The following is a 15,000-nucleotide window of genomic DNA, read 5'->3' on the forward strand; positions in this document are numbered from 1 at the left end:
AACACGTTTCTCTGACTAGATGTTTGCTTCAGTCTGCAAGTGGGTGTCATTGCTGAGTTGGTTTCCTTAACTCAAGTCGTTGTTATGTATCGGTCAGATTGCCCTTCTGTTTGTTCTAGAACTGTTGACAGTTCTGGTTGTTGTTGTTTCTTGTTGTGTTTGACTGAAAAAAAAATTTTTTTTTTGCAGGTGTTCTTGAATGAAGTACTGTTGTCTTGTGTTAAGGAAAGGTGGTTGTAGCTGGTTTGAATGAATTGAAAAGATTATCAGATGTAGTCTTGAGAAATGAAAATGATCTGTCTGTTTTTTTAAGAATCTGGCATGACATAATAATTATGTGTTTTTGTATTTTGGTTCATCAGTATGGTGGATAATGGTGGCTGTGTGTTTGCTTATGTCTGGCTCTAATGAGTTTGATCAGTCTGCATTTTGAGTTTGGTCTCTTTGTGTGGATAATATGTGGAAAGGTTAGCAATGTCTTCTCATGTGGTACGAGTAGGCAGACATGAAAGTTTTCAGACAATTGTCTGCGATCAAACTGAAGGAAGATTTGGAAAGGGGCAATTTTGGTCAGTTTTACGTATAACAGTTGTGGAACAGTTGCAGTATCAGACTGGATCTGATACCTTCTGCCAGATCCTTGATAGGAGATAGAAGGGGAAGAAAAGAAAACAGAAGTAATGCATGTGTGTTGCTTATTTTGGCGTGTGGATTGTGTGGTTAATTTCTTTTTGTTTTATGACACAGATTTTTTTTTTTTTAAGTTGAATGGTACAGAAGACTTGGTGATTAGTTACCAGTTGCAGACTTACCCCTCAGGAGACATTTTATTGCAGTTTTGAATGATCCCAGATTCTTTGATTATTTTATTTGTTTGTTCATGGTGCAGATATCATGAAATGACAGCTCAATTAAAAGGCTGCAAAAGTTTTGTGAAGAAACTATCTCATCTTCCAAAGAAATCATAACTAGAAACTACCCTCTCCAGTTAACATTATTTTTGCCACACTTAGTTTACATATTTAGGACCTTTAAGATTATATCTGTAGAACCTTCCATTTTAAAATTAAAATTTTTTTTATTTTTTTTATTTTAGTTAAGATCAGTTCTAAGATAGAAAAAAAAAAAGTAGAAAAAGTATATGTGTTTTTATGCTGTAATTTTCATTTCAAAATAGGATGTATGCTTATGTTATGGCTGGCTTGTCATCTTTCTCTCTCTATCTCTCTCTCATTGTCATTCCCCAACTACCCCCACTCTCATACCCCACCTCCTTTCCCAACCTTTAAAGAGTACTGAAGGACACAAAACGTAAAACTGCAAGTTTATCAGAGCTATTGAAGCTGTTTAATGTTACTCAAAACCGGGCAGTTATTTTGTGATAACATTTTAGAAGTGTTTTCTGTATTCCTTTCAGTATGTAAAGCATGCACACTTTTATTGTCTAGTTTTTATACAGCATTCTCTTGTGTATATTATTTTTCATTTTAATCGTCGTCATGTCTGTATGCCAGATCTTTCCTTTTTGTGTGACCATTCATGTATATATACAACATGAAAATACAACATGTACAGGAGTATACTTGCTGTCCTCATTTTCCTCAGCTTTTTCTCTCTTTTTTTCCTTACCCCCTCACCCCTCGACTTAAAGTTAAAAAAAAAAAAAAAAAAAAAAAAGCCCCATGGCTAAGCAAGCATGCTTGTCTATATGAATTTGTAAAACTGTTTTGAGGAAAAACTATGAATCGTTTGTGAGACAGATACATTTTCATAGAGATTGATCTTCAGTTATGGGTGTGGCTTTATTTCAATACTATGTTGCAGACTGTCTTAAAAAAAAAAAAAATGGGGTTGTGATGTTGCATGATTTGGTATGCATTTTTATACTGGATTTTTTTTGCATGAACAATATTTATGAAATGTGTCAAACTGTTATCATTTCATTTGATAGAAAATCATTATCACATGAAAAAAAAATGCTTTATTTCTTGTAGAGTCTGTTCCAGTCATTATCATCTGCTGTCTTCAGTGTTTAGACATCTTTGTCATGCCACCTTAGTCAGTATTCAGTGACTTGTGTGTGCACAATCTAAATACTGTATATACAAATTAAGCAGTTCTTTAAAAAAAAAAAAAAAAAAAAAAAAAAAAATATATATATATATATATATATATATATATATATATATATATATATATATATATATGTGTGTGTGTGTGTGTGTGTGTGTGTGTGTGTGTGTGTGTGTGTAAACAGACTTAGAAAGTGATTAGTGGTTTTATTTACCATTTTCCCTGGCATAGTAATGTAGCATACTACATTTTTTTCCCATATCAAATACTGGTATATTATGTCACTTTGCTTAAAGTATGTGCACATGACACTGAATTATCACTGTGCTTTAAGTATACATGCATCACAATTAGTTGATCATTGTGCTAAAAGTATGTACACATCACAGCTTTATTGATTAACAGTGACCATACACTTGGCATTGAACTTTTATGATTTATTGCCTTTCATTAGTGAGACCTTTCACACACACACACACACACCTACACGCACATATGCACATACACACACACACACACACACACAACATCGAAAGAATGAAGTCCTGTCAGAAATGTTCATCTTATTCAGTGCAGATTGAATGGAACTGAACAACTGATCTGGATCTTTGCAGTTATTTTACTAGTTAATCCTAAAATGAAGTTTCCTGTTTTGGATGATGTACAAAAATGTGTGTGTGTGTGTGTCTGTGTGCATGTCTGTGTGTGTGTCTGTGTGTGTGTGTGGTGTAGATCTGATTGTGGAGATGCTGGGAGTGCTGGCCAGCTACAGTATCACAGTGAAGGAGCTGCGGTCCCTGTTTGCTTTCCTGAAGGCCAAGGAAGGCCAGTGGGTAAGTGTTGTGTTTGTTGTGTTGAGAGTTGTGTGTGTGTGTGTGTGTGTGTGTGTTAATAGAATAGAATAGATTTTATTGTCATGAAACCGTAAGGTTTATAAGACACAAGTGCAATGGTAAATAAATTGTGTGTGTGTGTGTGTGTGTGTGTGTGTGTGTGTGTGTGTGTGTGTGTTTGTTTGTGTGTGTGTGTGTGTGTGTGTGTGTGTGTGTGTGAATGTGTGTGTGTGTGTATGTGTGTGTGTGTGTGTTTTATCTTCAGTTTAACGTCTATTCACTATAAGTGTTTTTAGACGGTGTGTGTGTGTGTGTGTGTGTGTGGGGAGGGGGGGGAGGTGGGGGTCAGTGTGTATGTCAGTGTATGATTGTTTCTGACATTGTAATAGGTCAGAAGGCTTTGTATGATTTAAAAGAAATAAACAAACAAACAATACAAGAAGAAGAAGAAGAACAACAACAACAAATCATATCTGTGTTCATAGTTTGGACTCCACCAGAACAATGACACATTAGAGCAGGTAGTGTGAGAATGCCAGGATTTATAAGAAGCACCCAGAGATTCAGGATTCTAACTCCCTGATTATGAGCCTGGTACTCAACCAACTTTGTGGTGCAGGTATTCAGTAAAGTCTCCTGTCTTGGCCTGGGCCCCTCATGAAGGGAAAGTGAACAACACATAATGTAGAGCAGTGGCCTAGTGGTGAAATGTCCACACAGGAAATGAAAGAATATGAGCTGCAGGATCAAATCTCACACTCGCCAGAATTCCGCCCCCTCACCCCACACCCCCGCACCCTACACAAGACTTTTAGTGCTGGTCAGGACACTAGTCTTTCTGATGAAATGATAAACTGGGGTCCAATGTGTAGCACTTAGGACACGTGAAATAACCATGGCAACGAAAGGGTTATCCCTGGCAAAGTTCAGTGGAAAAATCCACTTTGATAGGAAAACATTTCTTGGGAGAAATTTTAAAAAAAAAAGTGTTGGTGCTGTACAATATAACACTCTCCCTGGGGAGAGAAACCTGAATTTCATATAGAGAAATCTGTCATGTTAAAGAGTAATACAGTACAATACAAAGTGATACAATACAATTAATAAAATTAACAACAACAACAACAACAGTACAACATAATGATAAATCATCAACAACTGTGAACAATAAAGGTGATTACAATTTACTCTTCATGTCAGGAAACTGCAACAGGACACAGAGAGAGAGGGGTGTGTTGGGAGAAGACAGAGAGAGAGATTTTTTTTCTTTTTCTCTAATCTCTGTCACATAATCCCAAGTGAACTGTTCAGAGAGAGAGAGAGAGAGAGAGAGAGATTTTGCTTCCAGTTCAACTGATTTCTATCATGAAACTACACTGAAGAGACACAAAGGTTCAATAAAGCTTATATCTCAACATGTGTGTGTGTGTGTGTGTGTGTGTGTGTGTGTGTGTGTGTGTGTGTGTGTGTGTGATTGAGGGGTTGGGAAGAGGGGGAGGGGGAAGGCTTTTAGAACACAAAGCTTTTCAATAAAACAAAACATGTTTCCATTAACCTCTTCTTCAAGGTAATTGCTGTCACTTTGAATTGTGATTTGATTGATGCAGCAGGTTGTGTTGATCAATACATAGTTGTGGATTTTTCTTTCTTTCTTTCTTTTTTATATTTTCTTCCCCATTGTTTAAGTGTTTCCGCGAAGGTCCACAGAAATTGAAAGCATTTTTTTCACTCATTGATTTTCATGATTATAATATTGATAAGGGTGTTGTACCAGTTGATGAAACTGATAATGCTGTGGAAATCACATTTTGTTTTTGAGATAGAATGGTACAGCTGAATTCCAGTCCTCCTTCATGATACACCATGCTGTCAACTTGGCATTGATGATTGATTATGCAATAACCCATTGACTTCTGAAGTTTGGTGAAATAAAAGCAGTGTGAATGTGAAATACAACAAACACTTCTTGTGTACTTTCGAGTGGTATAATCGATTTTACTGAACAAAAGTATTATGCGATCCCAAGTAGAAAGAATCCAATTAAAGAATGATGACTGACATCTGACCTGTTCATTCAGTCACAGGCAATAACCCTTCTCTCACAAATATTCTTGTCAGCAGCAGCAGCATTAAAGGGTTAATTGTTAAAAACCAAGCAATAATGAAAATAGTTCACGCAGAAGTAACTCAATTGTATACTTACTTAGCCCCATAACCAGTTGTAAGCTGTGGGGGGCACCACCAGTGACGTAAAAGTAAAATGTGAAAATTAATTTCAGGTGCCAGGTATAGAAACAGAGGATAAAAGCCAGAGACTCTCGAAGATGTGTTTCCTAGAACTAACAGTAAAGCGGACAGGACATAACACAAGTTCAAAAAGATGTTTACAGGTCAAGAGAAAGAGAGATGGAGAATGTTGAAATGCTGGTATGTGATTGAGAAGCAAAAGGCATAAACAAGACCCTCAGCTGCTTCAAGTGGTCAAGCCAAAACAAAGAGAGAGAGAGAGAGAGAGAGGCACTAAGGTTCCTTTGGAAAGTGGTTTGGAGGTTGAGAGAGGGAGGGAGGGAGAGAGAGAGAGAGAGAGAGAGAGAGAGAGAGAGAGTGATCTTCAGAGAAAGAGAGAGAGAGATATTAGAGAGAGAGTGATTGATCCTCAGAGAGAGAGGGGGATGGGTTGATTGAGAGAAGAGAGAGAGAGGGGGTGGGGCAGGGGAGAGATAGAATAGATATATTGATTGACCTTTAGAGAGAGAGTAAGAGAGAGAGACAAGTAGAAAGAGATAGAGAGACAGAGAGTGGTTGGTTGGTTGATTGATTGATTAATTGATTGATCTTTCACACTTTGAAAATATAGATATTTTAGTCCTCACTGATTGATGTTTTGTTGTTTTTTTATTCTCCACTGACAGACTTCAGGCCAAAGCTCAAGTCTTGTAATATTTCCCCGTTATGTTAGGATTCATATACAAGTACATACAATTCAACACATATCCAGTAAGTACTGCAAAATACACATCAGAAATGTACATTTCCAAGGTGCGAATGACACATGCCAAAGTGTAAATGGCACAGGGAACATTGCTGGGAGGAAAGGAGAAGAGGAGGAGAGAGAGAGAGATTCAGACTCTGATTGATTTTGCCAAGTCAGATGATTTATTATTCGTATGAACAGAGGGCGGTAACATAATTTTAGCATTGTCACTAACACTATTTATGTAAACACCACAAACATAACCAATTAACATGACAATTAGGACACAGGAGAGAACACTGAACACTGAAGTGTTTAATGTCATTAGTTGTAGAGCTCTTGTAAGGGGGGTACTGGCCTTTTTTCAGTCACTCGTCTCCAAGGTTTTGACAGTACACAGAAAACAAAATACATTTTAACATGTGATAATTTTTCTAGCATGTAACATCGGAACACATCCTATCATTATGAACACATCATAATTACATTGTCGAAATTGGCTCTCTTCCTTTTCATCTGTGCTTTTTGACTCACTTGTGTGAACAAAGTGAGTCTGTGTTTTAACCCGGTGTTCGGTTGTCTGTGTGTGTGTGTGTGTGGTAAACTTTAACATTGATATTTTCTCTGCAAATACTTTGTCCGTTGACACCAAATTTGGCATAAAAATAGGAAAAATTCAGTTCTTTCCAGTCATCTTGTTTAAAACAATATTGCACCTCTGGGATGGGCACAAAAAAATAAATAATGAAGCCTAATTATATGCAAACTGCATTTACTGTTATATTTATATTTTTTGTATTCTCTAAACTTGGCACTTTGATCTGATATTCTGACCCAACAACAAGAGCAGTCGTTATCATCATTTTTTGTTCAAACAGGAACTTCTTTTGCTCAGCATGGAAGTTTTATTTATTTTGCAAACGTTTTGGTGCAGATAGTAAAAAAAGGGAAATTACTCTGTAATTAATGCTAGGGGACTTAATTTGCTTTAAACTGATCTTTCTCATCTTAAACATTACATTTTGAAATTATACTCAACACATAAAAAGCTTGTGTGTTTTACTCTCAGTCACAAGTGAGTCTTGAAGGCCTTGCCTCTCTTGTTTTTCTCATAGAACCCACATTCTTAATTGATTGATGAATATTTGGAGTTCATTTGACTTTGTGCGTATATTTACGACCTGGGATACATATTTTGCAAGTGAGAGTGTCATATCTTCATTTTCTGTCATCAGTATGCCAAACAATTTTTTTCTCTGTGCTAAAGCTGTATTGAAAAGAGTACAGTTTTTTCCTTTGCAGTTAAATATGAAATGATTTTCATCTTCTGGGCTTTTGCCACACACTGGGCAAGGAGATGTTGCTATGTTCGTATCGAACCATCTTCTGTCCATGTGCTCTCAATCAGAGCCTTGCAAAGCAGGTTTTATGCCATATATATATCTAAATATACTTCTCTGTTAGGAATCTGATTAGAATGAATAGAACTAGTTACACCTGTCAATGCCCTTCTCTTCTTGCAACAGCAGCATCTCACATCTTGCCTACATAATCATGTTGTTGGCTGTCTTGAGCCAATATTTTATGCATTTTACATATGAATTAATATACAATGGATACCTGCCAGTTTCATCATGTGCTATGGTGTTTGATGAATGTAATGGGGCACCAAGAAAGTGCTTGACTGCAAAAATATGTACCTTTTCCATTTGATTTCTGCTCCACAGTTCAAGCTTGGTCCAGTTTTTGTGTTGAAAAGTTTCCAGGGAAGCTGTGCATCAGCCGAGGGATTTTGAATTTTGGATTCCACAGTTTTTCCCATTTCTATTCACTTCATCTCATGCAGACATCAAACACGACACTGGAGAGAGATAGAGAGAGAGAGAGAGAGGGAGAGAGAGTGTGTGTGTGTGAAAGAGAGAGAGAGAGAGAGAGAGAGAGAGAGAGAGATTCAGACTCAGATTCAGATTGATTTTTTACCAAGTCAGATGATTTATTATTTATTTAAGGGCACAGTCCCAGATGAACAGAGGGTGGCAACAGAATTTTTCAGCATGTGTCACTGTGATTATTTATGTCAACACCAGAAGCATAGCCAATGAACGTAACATGTTGGACACATGACAGAGAGATAGAGAGAGACAGAAGGAAGTAAGGAAGGAGAGAGAAAGAGAGATAATCAGAAAGAAAAAGGGGTAAGTTAGGTTACAGAAATTGAAATCCTATCATATAAAATCAAAAGCAAGGAAATAATGTTGCACATAGAGAGACGGAGGGAGAGTGAGAGAGAGAGAGAGAGAGGGGGTACCATCCGTACAGAATATCCAATCAAAGTACCATATATATAAACAGGTACGTATCCGTGCCAAACTCCCCCTTGGGCCTCCTTGCTGATGAGTCTGCCCTGCAGTGAGAAGGAGAAGGCCACACACACACACACACACACACACAGAGCTGTGGTGTCACCACACAGGGGGGAACGTTTTAATGATTGCCGTGGGGCATTTGATAAACGTCAGCCTCAGACACTCAGCATTGATCAGCCCCGCAGTTCACCAACTCTGGCTGGTGCATGTTGCCCCTCTCTTCCTTGTGTGTCCCTCCCTGTGGTTGTGTCTCTCTGTCTGTCTCATTCTGTCTGTCTGTCCCTGTCTCTCTCTGTCTCTGTCATCTGTATCTCTGTCTCATTCTCTGCCTGTCTCTGTCATCTGTATCTCTGTCTCATTCTGTCTGTCTCTCCCTGTCTCTCTGTGGCTCTGTCATCCATATCTCTGTCTCATTCTCTTCCTGTCTCTCTCTGTGTCTCTGTCATCCATATCTCTGTCTCATTCTCTTCCTGTCTCTCTCTGTGTCTCTGTCATCTGTATCTCTGTCTCATTCTATCTGTTTCTGTCTCTTTCTGTCTCTGTCATCAGTATCTCTGTCTCATTCTGTCTGTCTGTCCCTGTCTCTCTGTGGCTCTGTCATCGGTATCTCTGTCTCATTCTCTCCCTGTCTCTCTCTGTGTCTCTGTCATCAGTATCTGTGTCTCATTCTATCCCTGTCTCACTCTGTGTCTCTGTCATCTGTATCTCTGTCTTATTCTGTCAGTCTGTCTCTGTCTCTGTCATCTGTATCTCTGTCTCATTCTGTCTGTCTGTCCCTGTCTCTCTGTGTCTCTGTCATCTGTACCTCTGTCTGTCCCTTTTTATGTCTCTGTCATCTGTATATGTCTCATTCTCTCCCTGTCTCTCTCTGTCTCTGTCATCAGTATCTCTGTCTCATTCTGTCTGTCTGTCTCTGTCATCTGTATCTCTGTCTCATTCTGTCTGTTCCTGTCTCTCTGTTTCTGTCTGTCCATCTGCCTGCCTCAGCTGGTGCATGTTGCTCTACCCTGTCTTTCTGTCTGTATACGTCTGTCTGTCTCTGGCTGTCCCTCAGTGTGTCTGCCCGTGTCTGTCTGTCCATCTGTCTGCCTCTGTCCCTCTGTCTACCTTTCTTTTTGTCTTATTTTTTTGTTCCTTCACGTCTTATGCTTTTGCTTTGTTTCTTTTGAAATGATCCCTTCTCGATATCAGTGATACCTGTCAGAGTTTGTTGTATTTTTTTGTGTTTTTTATTTTTTTTTAATTTATAGAATCTTTTAAAGATTTCTTAAAAATATATCAGTGATACCTGTCAGAATTTGTTGTAATTTGTGTGTTTAAAAAAAAATGAATTAAATCTAATTTGATTTAATTTTATTTCAATTAATTCAGTTTTGTTTTACTTCATTATTTTGTTTTATTCTACATCATTATCTTGTTTTTGTTTTGTTTTATTTATTTATTTTTAATTCTATGTCATTGTTTTGTTTTTGTGTTATTTCTTATATTTCTTTTTTTCTATGTTTTTTCTTATATTTCTTTGTTTCATCTGATTTAGTTTAAGTTTTGTATTCAGTAAATTGAAGTCACTGGCTGAATTTGAATTGCCTATCACTGCACAGTGCTAGAAGGAGAAAAAGATACACTGAAATATGTAGTTACGGAGCTTATGTATATGTATTTGTTATTTGTCTACATATGCATTTATTTATCAGTGCGTGTTTGTGTGTGTTGTGATGTGAATTGTTTGTTTTTGTCAGCTTGACCTTTTCTCTGGTCAGATAAGAGATGGAATTGTCTGAAGGAAATTGGACCTGCTCTTATTTCAGTTTTGCGTGTGGGTGTGTGGGTGTGCGTGAGTGTGTGTATGTATGTGTACATGTGTGTGTGTGTGTGTGTGTGTGTGTGTGTGTGCATGTGTGTGTGTTTGAGTGTGTGTGTGTGTGTGTGTGCCCATTTGTGTGTGTATGTATATGTGCACATGTGTTTTTTTGTGCTCTCTGATCAAGTCTTTTTTTTTTTTTTTTTTACCTTGGAAAGTTTATCTTTTGTCTCCGGCAAAGCATGGCATGTCAGTGCTGGGCAGATCCTTCCTTTCCACTATGCCCACCCCCCTCTGCCCTTACCTCTTTATCCCCCTTCCCTGCTTACTCCCCTCTCCTAATCTCTCCATCACCCCTCCCCACCCCTCCAGGTTTACAAAATTGAATGCGAACTAGAAAGTGGTATTAGACTATTACCAGTGAGTACAAAAACATTTGTTTCCTGATTTACCAAACAAGCAAAAACACCACAGAAAGCATTTAGATATAAGATTATATTCGTGAGACAGTATTTACAAAAAAACAACAGCATTTGTTACAATAATTTGCATTTACAATGTCACTTAAATGCTTTGTTTCTGAATTATATCCTTCATCATACCTTTTAGACCAAGTAAAAGTTTTACAGTCCATCCTACCCTTGCCAGTGATCTTTGTCTGACACACATGTTTGAATCCCTGCATTATACAGGTATGTCCCATAGTTTTCAGACATAAACACACTACAGTCCTTGGTTCTGATAATCTCTTTCACAAAATATCATTGTTCTACTGTTACATCTTTGAAACATAATCTGAAGAGAAATTTGTTCAAACAATATTTTAAACTCTCAGTCTTTATCCACCACAGCTATTTTTATGCTTGTGCATGCATCAGTGTGTGTGTGTGTGTGTGTGTGTGTAAGGAAGGTTGGAGCATCACAGAATCTGAAAGAGAGAGAGAGAGGTATTCCCATGACAGAGTTGTCCAACACAGCAGAGAAATCCTGACATGTTGCATGGATATCGCTGAGATACTCCACTGTAGCACTGTCAACCAACCCACAGCCGTAAATGTGGTCTGTAATAAAACCTGTACATTCTCCGTCATCCAAACATAAAAACCGACAGCTTTTTATAATGTATTGTGTTACCTCTGGTCACATCACATTCCTATAATTGTATGAAATTAATGCTACTTTGGGAGAGTATGTCACGACAATGCAGTGTCACCCACATATTTTTCTCACTGGCAGTGATTGTTTTGGTGCAGTGGCTCTGTTTGTAATGCACCTTGAGAAGCTTACTGGGCCATCCGATGAGTGTTGCTGGCACTGGGTTTGTGTGTGACGTGCACAACTGGCAGGTTAGGCAGGTCTGTGCTCAGCCCTTATCGATGTCATAAGCTGCTTGGGTAGGAGCCCTGTCTTTATGGTGGTGACAGGATTTTTTTTTTATGGTATTATCAATTGCTTTTTGGTGTGTATGGCACTCTGTGTGTGTATGTGTGTGTGTGTGTGTGTGTGTGTGTGTGTGTGTGTGTGTGTGTGTGTGTGTGTGTGCGTGCGTGCGTGTGCGTGTGTGTGTGCGTGTGCATGTGTGCGTGTGTGTGCGCACATGTGTATGTGTGTGTGTGTGTGTGTGTGTGTTACATTTTTTATGTGTATGTGGAGGGAAGAAGAGAGACTCAGAACTGACAACTCTAAAACTTCATGACTCAAGGGTGAAGAATTTTTTTGTTTGTTTTGAATGTGCCTTATATTCCAGACTATCTTTGATAAACTGCTAGAGAGAGAGAGAGGGGGAGAGAGAGAGAGAGAGAGAGAGAATCATAACCAGAATCAGAATTTATTTTTTAAGGCCGAAGCTCCATATGAAGAGGTTGTAGACAAAGTAAGATAATCTGTTTTTGAAGTGGAAGGAAAGTAAGTAAATTAAGGAGAGAGAGAGAGAGAGAGAGAGAGAGAGAGAGAGAGAGAGAGAGAGAGAGAGCTGTGGAATGTCCCAACTACAAAAGTTGACCATGACCAATGTACAGTCGAAATTTGAACCCAGGCCCCACAATCCTAGCCCTAACCAACTCAGCTATCTTGCTGTCCCTTAGAAAGAAAAGAAAAAAGAGTATAATTGTTTGCAATCTAAAACTTCCTTCCTGTCACAATAAAACCAAGGAAATTGGCAGTGTGTGTTGAAAAGCAGCCGACAGCATCTAATGTAATTTGCAGTCTGCTTTGAAAAACCTTGACAATGAACTGTGGCTCTGATTGAATTTGCTGCCAGCATTGTCAGAGTATTTGGTTGTTCTATTCAGGTGATAAGGTGCCTCTTTTTCTGGGGCATTCAATCAGCTGGGGTTGGAATGAGTGCAGTGCTTTATTAGCACAATGATCATCTCATTAGAGGGAGTGTTTTCTGTTTCTGGACCCTGATAGGAGATCCACAAAAAGATTTGATTTGACACTTAGTGTGACACCCTATGTGTGTGTGTGTGTGTGTGTGTGTGTGTGTGTGTGTGTGTAAATCTGTTGTCGGTTTGCTTGCTCCGTATATACACGCACGAGTGTGTTTGTCCACATTTAAATCTTAAAAAAGAGAAAAGGAAGAACCGTTTGGATCATAGCAGGATATTTTTGTTGTAACACCACTGAAATTCCATAGGGCAATAGGGATGGGTTGGAGGGGTGGATGGTCTTCTTCAGCTGTTAACCTGTGCCTGTGTCTCGCACACACATTCACTGGAACTTGCAGGTGTCTGTGTAAATGCTTGCAGCTCACTGAATCATTCAGTCCCTCTGTTACCCATTTTGAGGCTTGAGAAGAGACTGAACACCTGTATGTAACTTGTATGCATGCATTTGGACGCACACAGACACAGACAGACACACACAGACACAGACAGACACACACAAACACAAAAAACAACAACAACAACAACTGAAAAACAGACAAGCCTGAACAAACCTCGGAACATAAAGTATTTGAAATGTGTTTTGCAGCCACTGGCCACGGAAACCCTAAACATGAATATTTCACTGGTGCTTGCTTGCTTGCTTGCAGCCGCGGCACTCGGTGAAGCTGATCAGCGTGCTTCGACAGATGCCGCAGCGGTCTGGACCAGACGAGTTTTTCAGCTTCCCGGGCAGGAAGGGCTCGGTAAGTGGTGGTCGTGTCTCCAAGGCAGCCCTTCCTTCTCTGAAGCATCCTGCGGTAATTGCTTTCCAGGGTGGGAGGGCCTTCAATTTGGCTCCTCGTTACTGTCCCCCATGATTCGTCTTTACAATCTGTTGGAAAAGCTGGAAAGGGGGTAAAGTTGGGGGGAAGAAGTTTGGGAATGGGGGTGGGGGGGGGGGGAAGAATTTCACACAAGATTAAAGGGTATTAAGGGACTTGTGGCATGTGGAAAGAAGAAAAATCTATTTTTATGATAAATGTTTTTCAGTAAGGGTGTGGGGGGGCTGAAATTTTGAAGTAATGGAAAGAATGATGAGAGCTTGTGTGTGTGTCTGTGTCTGTGTCTGTGTGTCTGTGAGCTAGTGTGTGTGTGTGTGTGTGTGAGAGAGAGAAGAGAGTGAGTGTGTGTGTGTGTGTGTGTGTGTGTGTGTGTGTTTGTTTGTTTAACAATACATTTTGTTTTCTCCATCCTGAGTGAAGTGTGTAATGAGCCTTTCATAGCAAATGTTTAAAAAAAAAGTCTATGAGTTTCACTCTTGAAAAAAATTACTCACATGGCATCTTTTTGAATCAAGTAAAGGTGTCTATGTTTCATTGGTAACTTTTTATTCGTGAGGCTTTAGTATTGACAAATGTGTATATTTGATAAAGGAAGGAGATATATTTGTGTGGTCTGTGTCTGACTGATGTGTTGTTATAAGATATTTAAGATGATTAAAAGTGCTGCATAAATGTAGTGTTGTTAGTAATATCATTATTATTATTTTAGCTGATGGCTGAGTGACAAAGTAAGAAGTATGGTCATTTTCGGAGGGATGTGATTTGAGGTGATGACTGACGTGTAAGGTAATGACTGGGTATGTCCGAGTAAATAAGTAAATAATTTCAGGTGTTGACTGAATTTGTCAAAGAAAATGATTTCAGGTGATAACTGAGAATGTCCAAGAAAATGATTTAAAGTGATGACTGTGTCCAAGAAAATGATTTAATATGATGACTGAGTATGTCCAAGAAAGTGAATTTAGGTGATGACCGAGTGTTTCCAAGTAAAGAATATAGTCATTTTGAAAGGGATGTCATTTTCAGTGATGACTGAGTGTGTCCAAGTAAAAAATGTGTTCATGTTGGAAGGGATATCATTTTAGGTGATGAGTGAGTGTGTCCAAGAAAATTAGTTTAGGTGATGACTAAGAGTGTGCAAGTAAAAATCTAGTCACTTTTTGAGGGCTGTGATTTTAGGTGATGGCTGAGTGTGTCCGAGGAAAAAGCATGGTAATTTGGGGGAGGGATGTCATGTTAGGTGTTGACAGAGACTGTCAAGAAGAAAAAAAATGGAGGGCTTTGATTTTAGAGGATGACTGAGACAAATTAAGAGTGTTGCAAGTAAGAAATGGAGTCAAAATGATTTGGGAGGTCTGTGATTTTAGGTGAAGTCTGAGAGTGTGCAGTGTGTGGGTGTGTTGACAGCACATCGCCCTGCCCCCCATCAAGACCTGGCCCTCCCAGAACGGCTGGACCTTCTCCTGCTGGCTGAGACTGGACCCCATCACCGGGGCCAACATCGAGCGGGAAAAACCCTACATCTACTGGTCAGTGAGCCACACAATGCTGCTGGGTGTGAGAATGTTTTTATGTAAAACCCTACATCTACTGGTCAGTGGGCCAAGAGGGAGACCATGGGGAATGTGAAAAGGATGGGATACAAGGAGAGGATGAGAGATGGGAGGAAAGAAGAAAGCCAAGGAGCAGGGGAGAGAGACAGTCTCAGAAAATATTGTTTGTTTAAAGCCACGGCCTCATAT

At 39.0% G+C, this 15,000-nt stretch overlaps 1 protein-coding gene across 7 annotated transcripts in view; it reads left to right on the top strand.

Moving 5' to 3' along the window:
* Window positions 1-15,000, top strand: part of LOC143299082 (neurobeachin-like) — a 299,752-nt gene that overhangs the window by 33,940 nt on the left and 250,812 nt on the right. For all 7 annotated transcript variants that reach the window (XM_076612191.1, XM_076612194.1, XM_076612192.1 and 4 more), the window contains 3 exons: window positions 2,806-2,906; window positions 13,085-13,180; window positions 14,666-14,787. In XM_076612191.1, coding sequence (XP_076468306.1) covers window positions 2,806-2,906; window positions 13,085-13,180; window positions 14,666-14,787 — 319 coding nt within the window. The remainder of the gene's footprint in view (window positions 1-2,805; window positions 2,907-13,084; window positions 13,181-14,665; window positions 14,788-15,000) is intronic.

This window comes from Babylonia areolata, chromosome 24 (assembly GCF_041734735.1).
Source record: "Babylonia areolata isolate BAREFJ2019XMU chromosome 24, ASM4173473v1, whole genome shotgun sequence".
Lineage (NCBI taxonomy): Eukaryota > Metazoa > Mollusca > Gastropoda > Neogastropoda > Buccinidae > Babylonia > Babylonia areolata.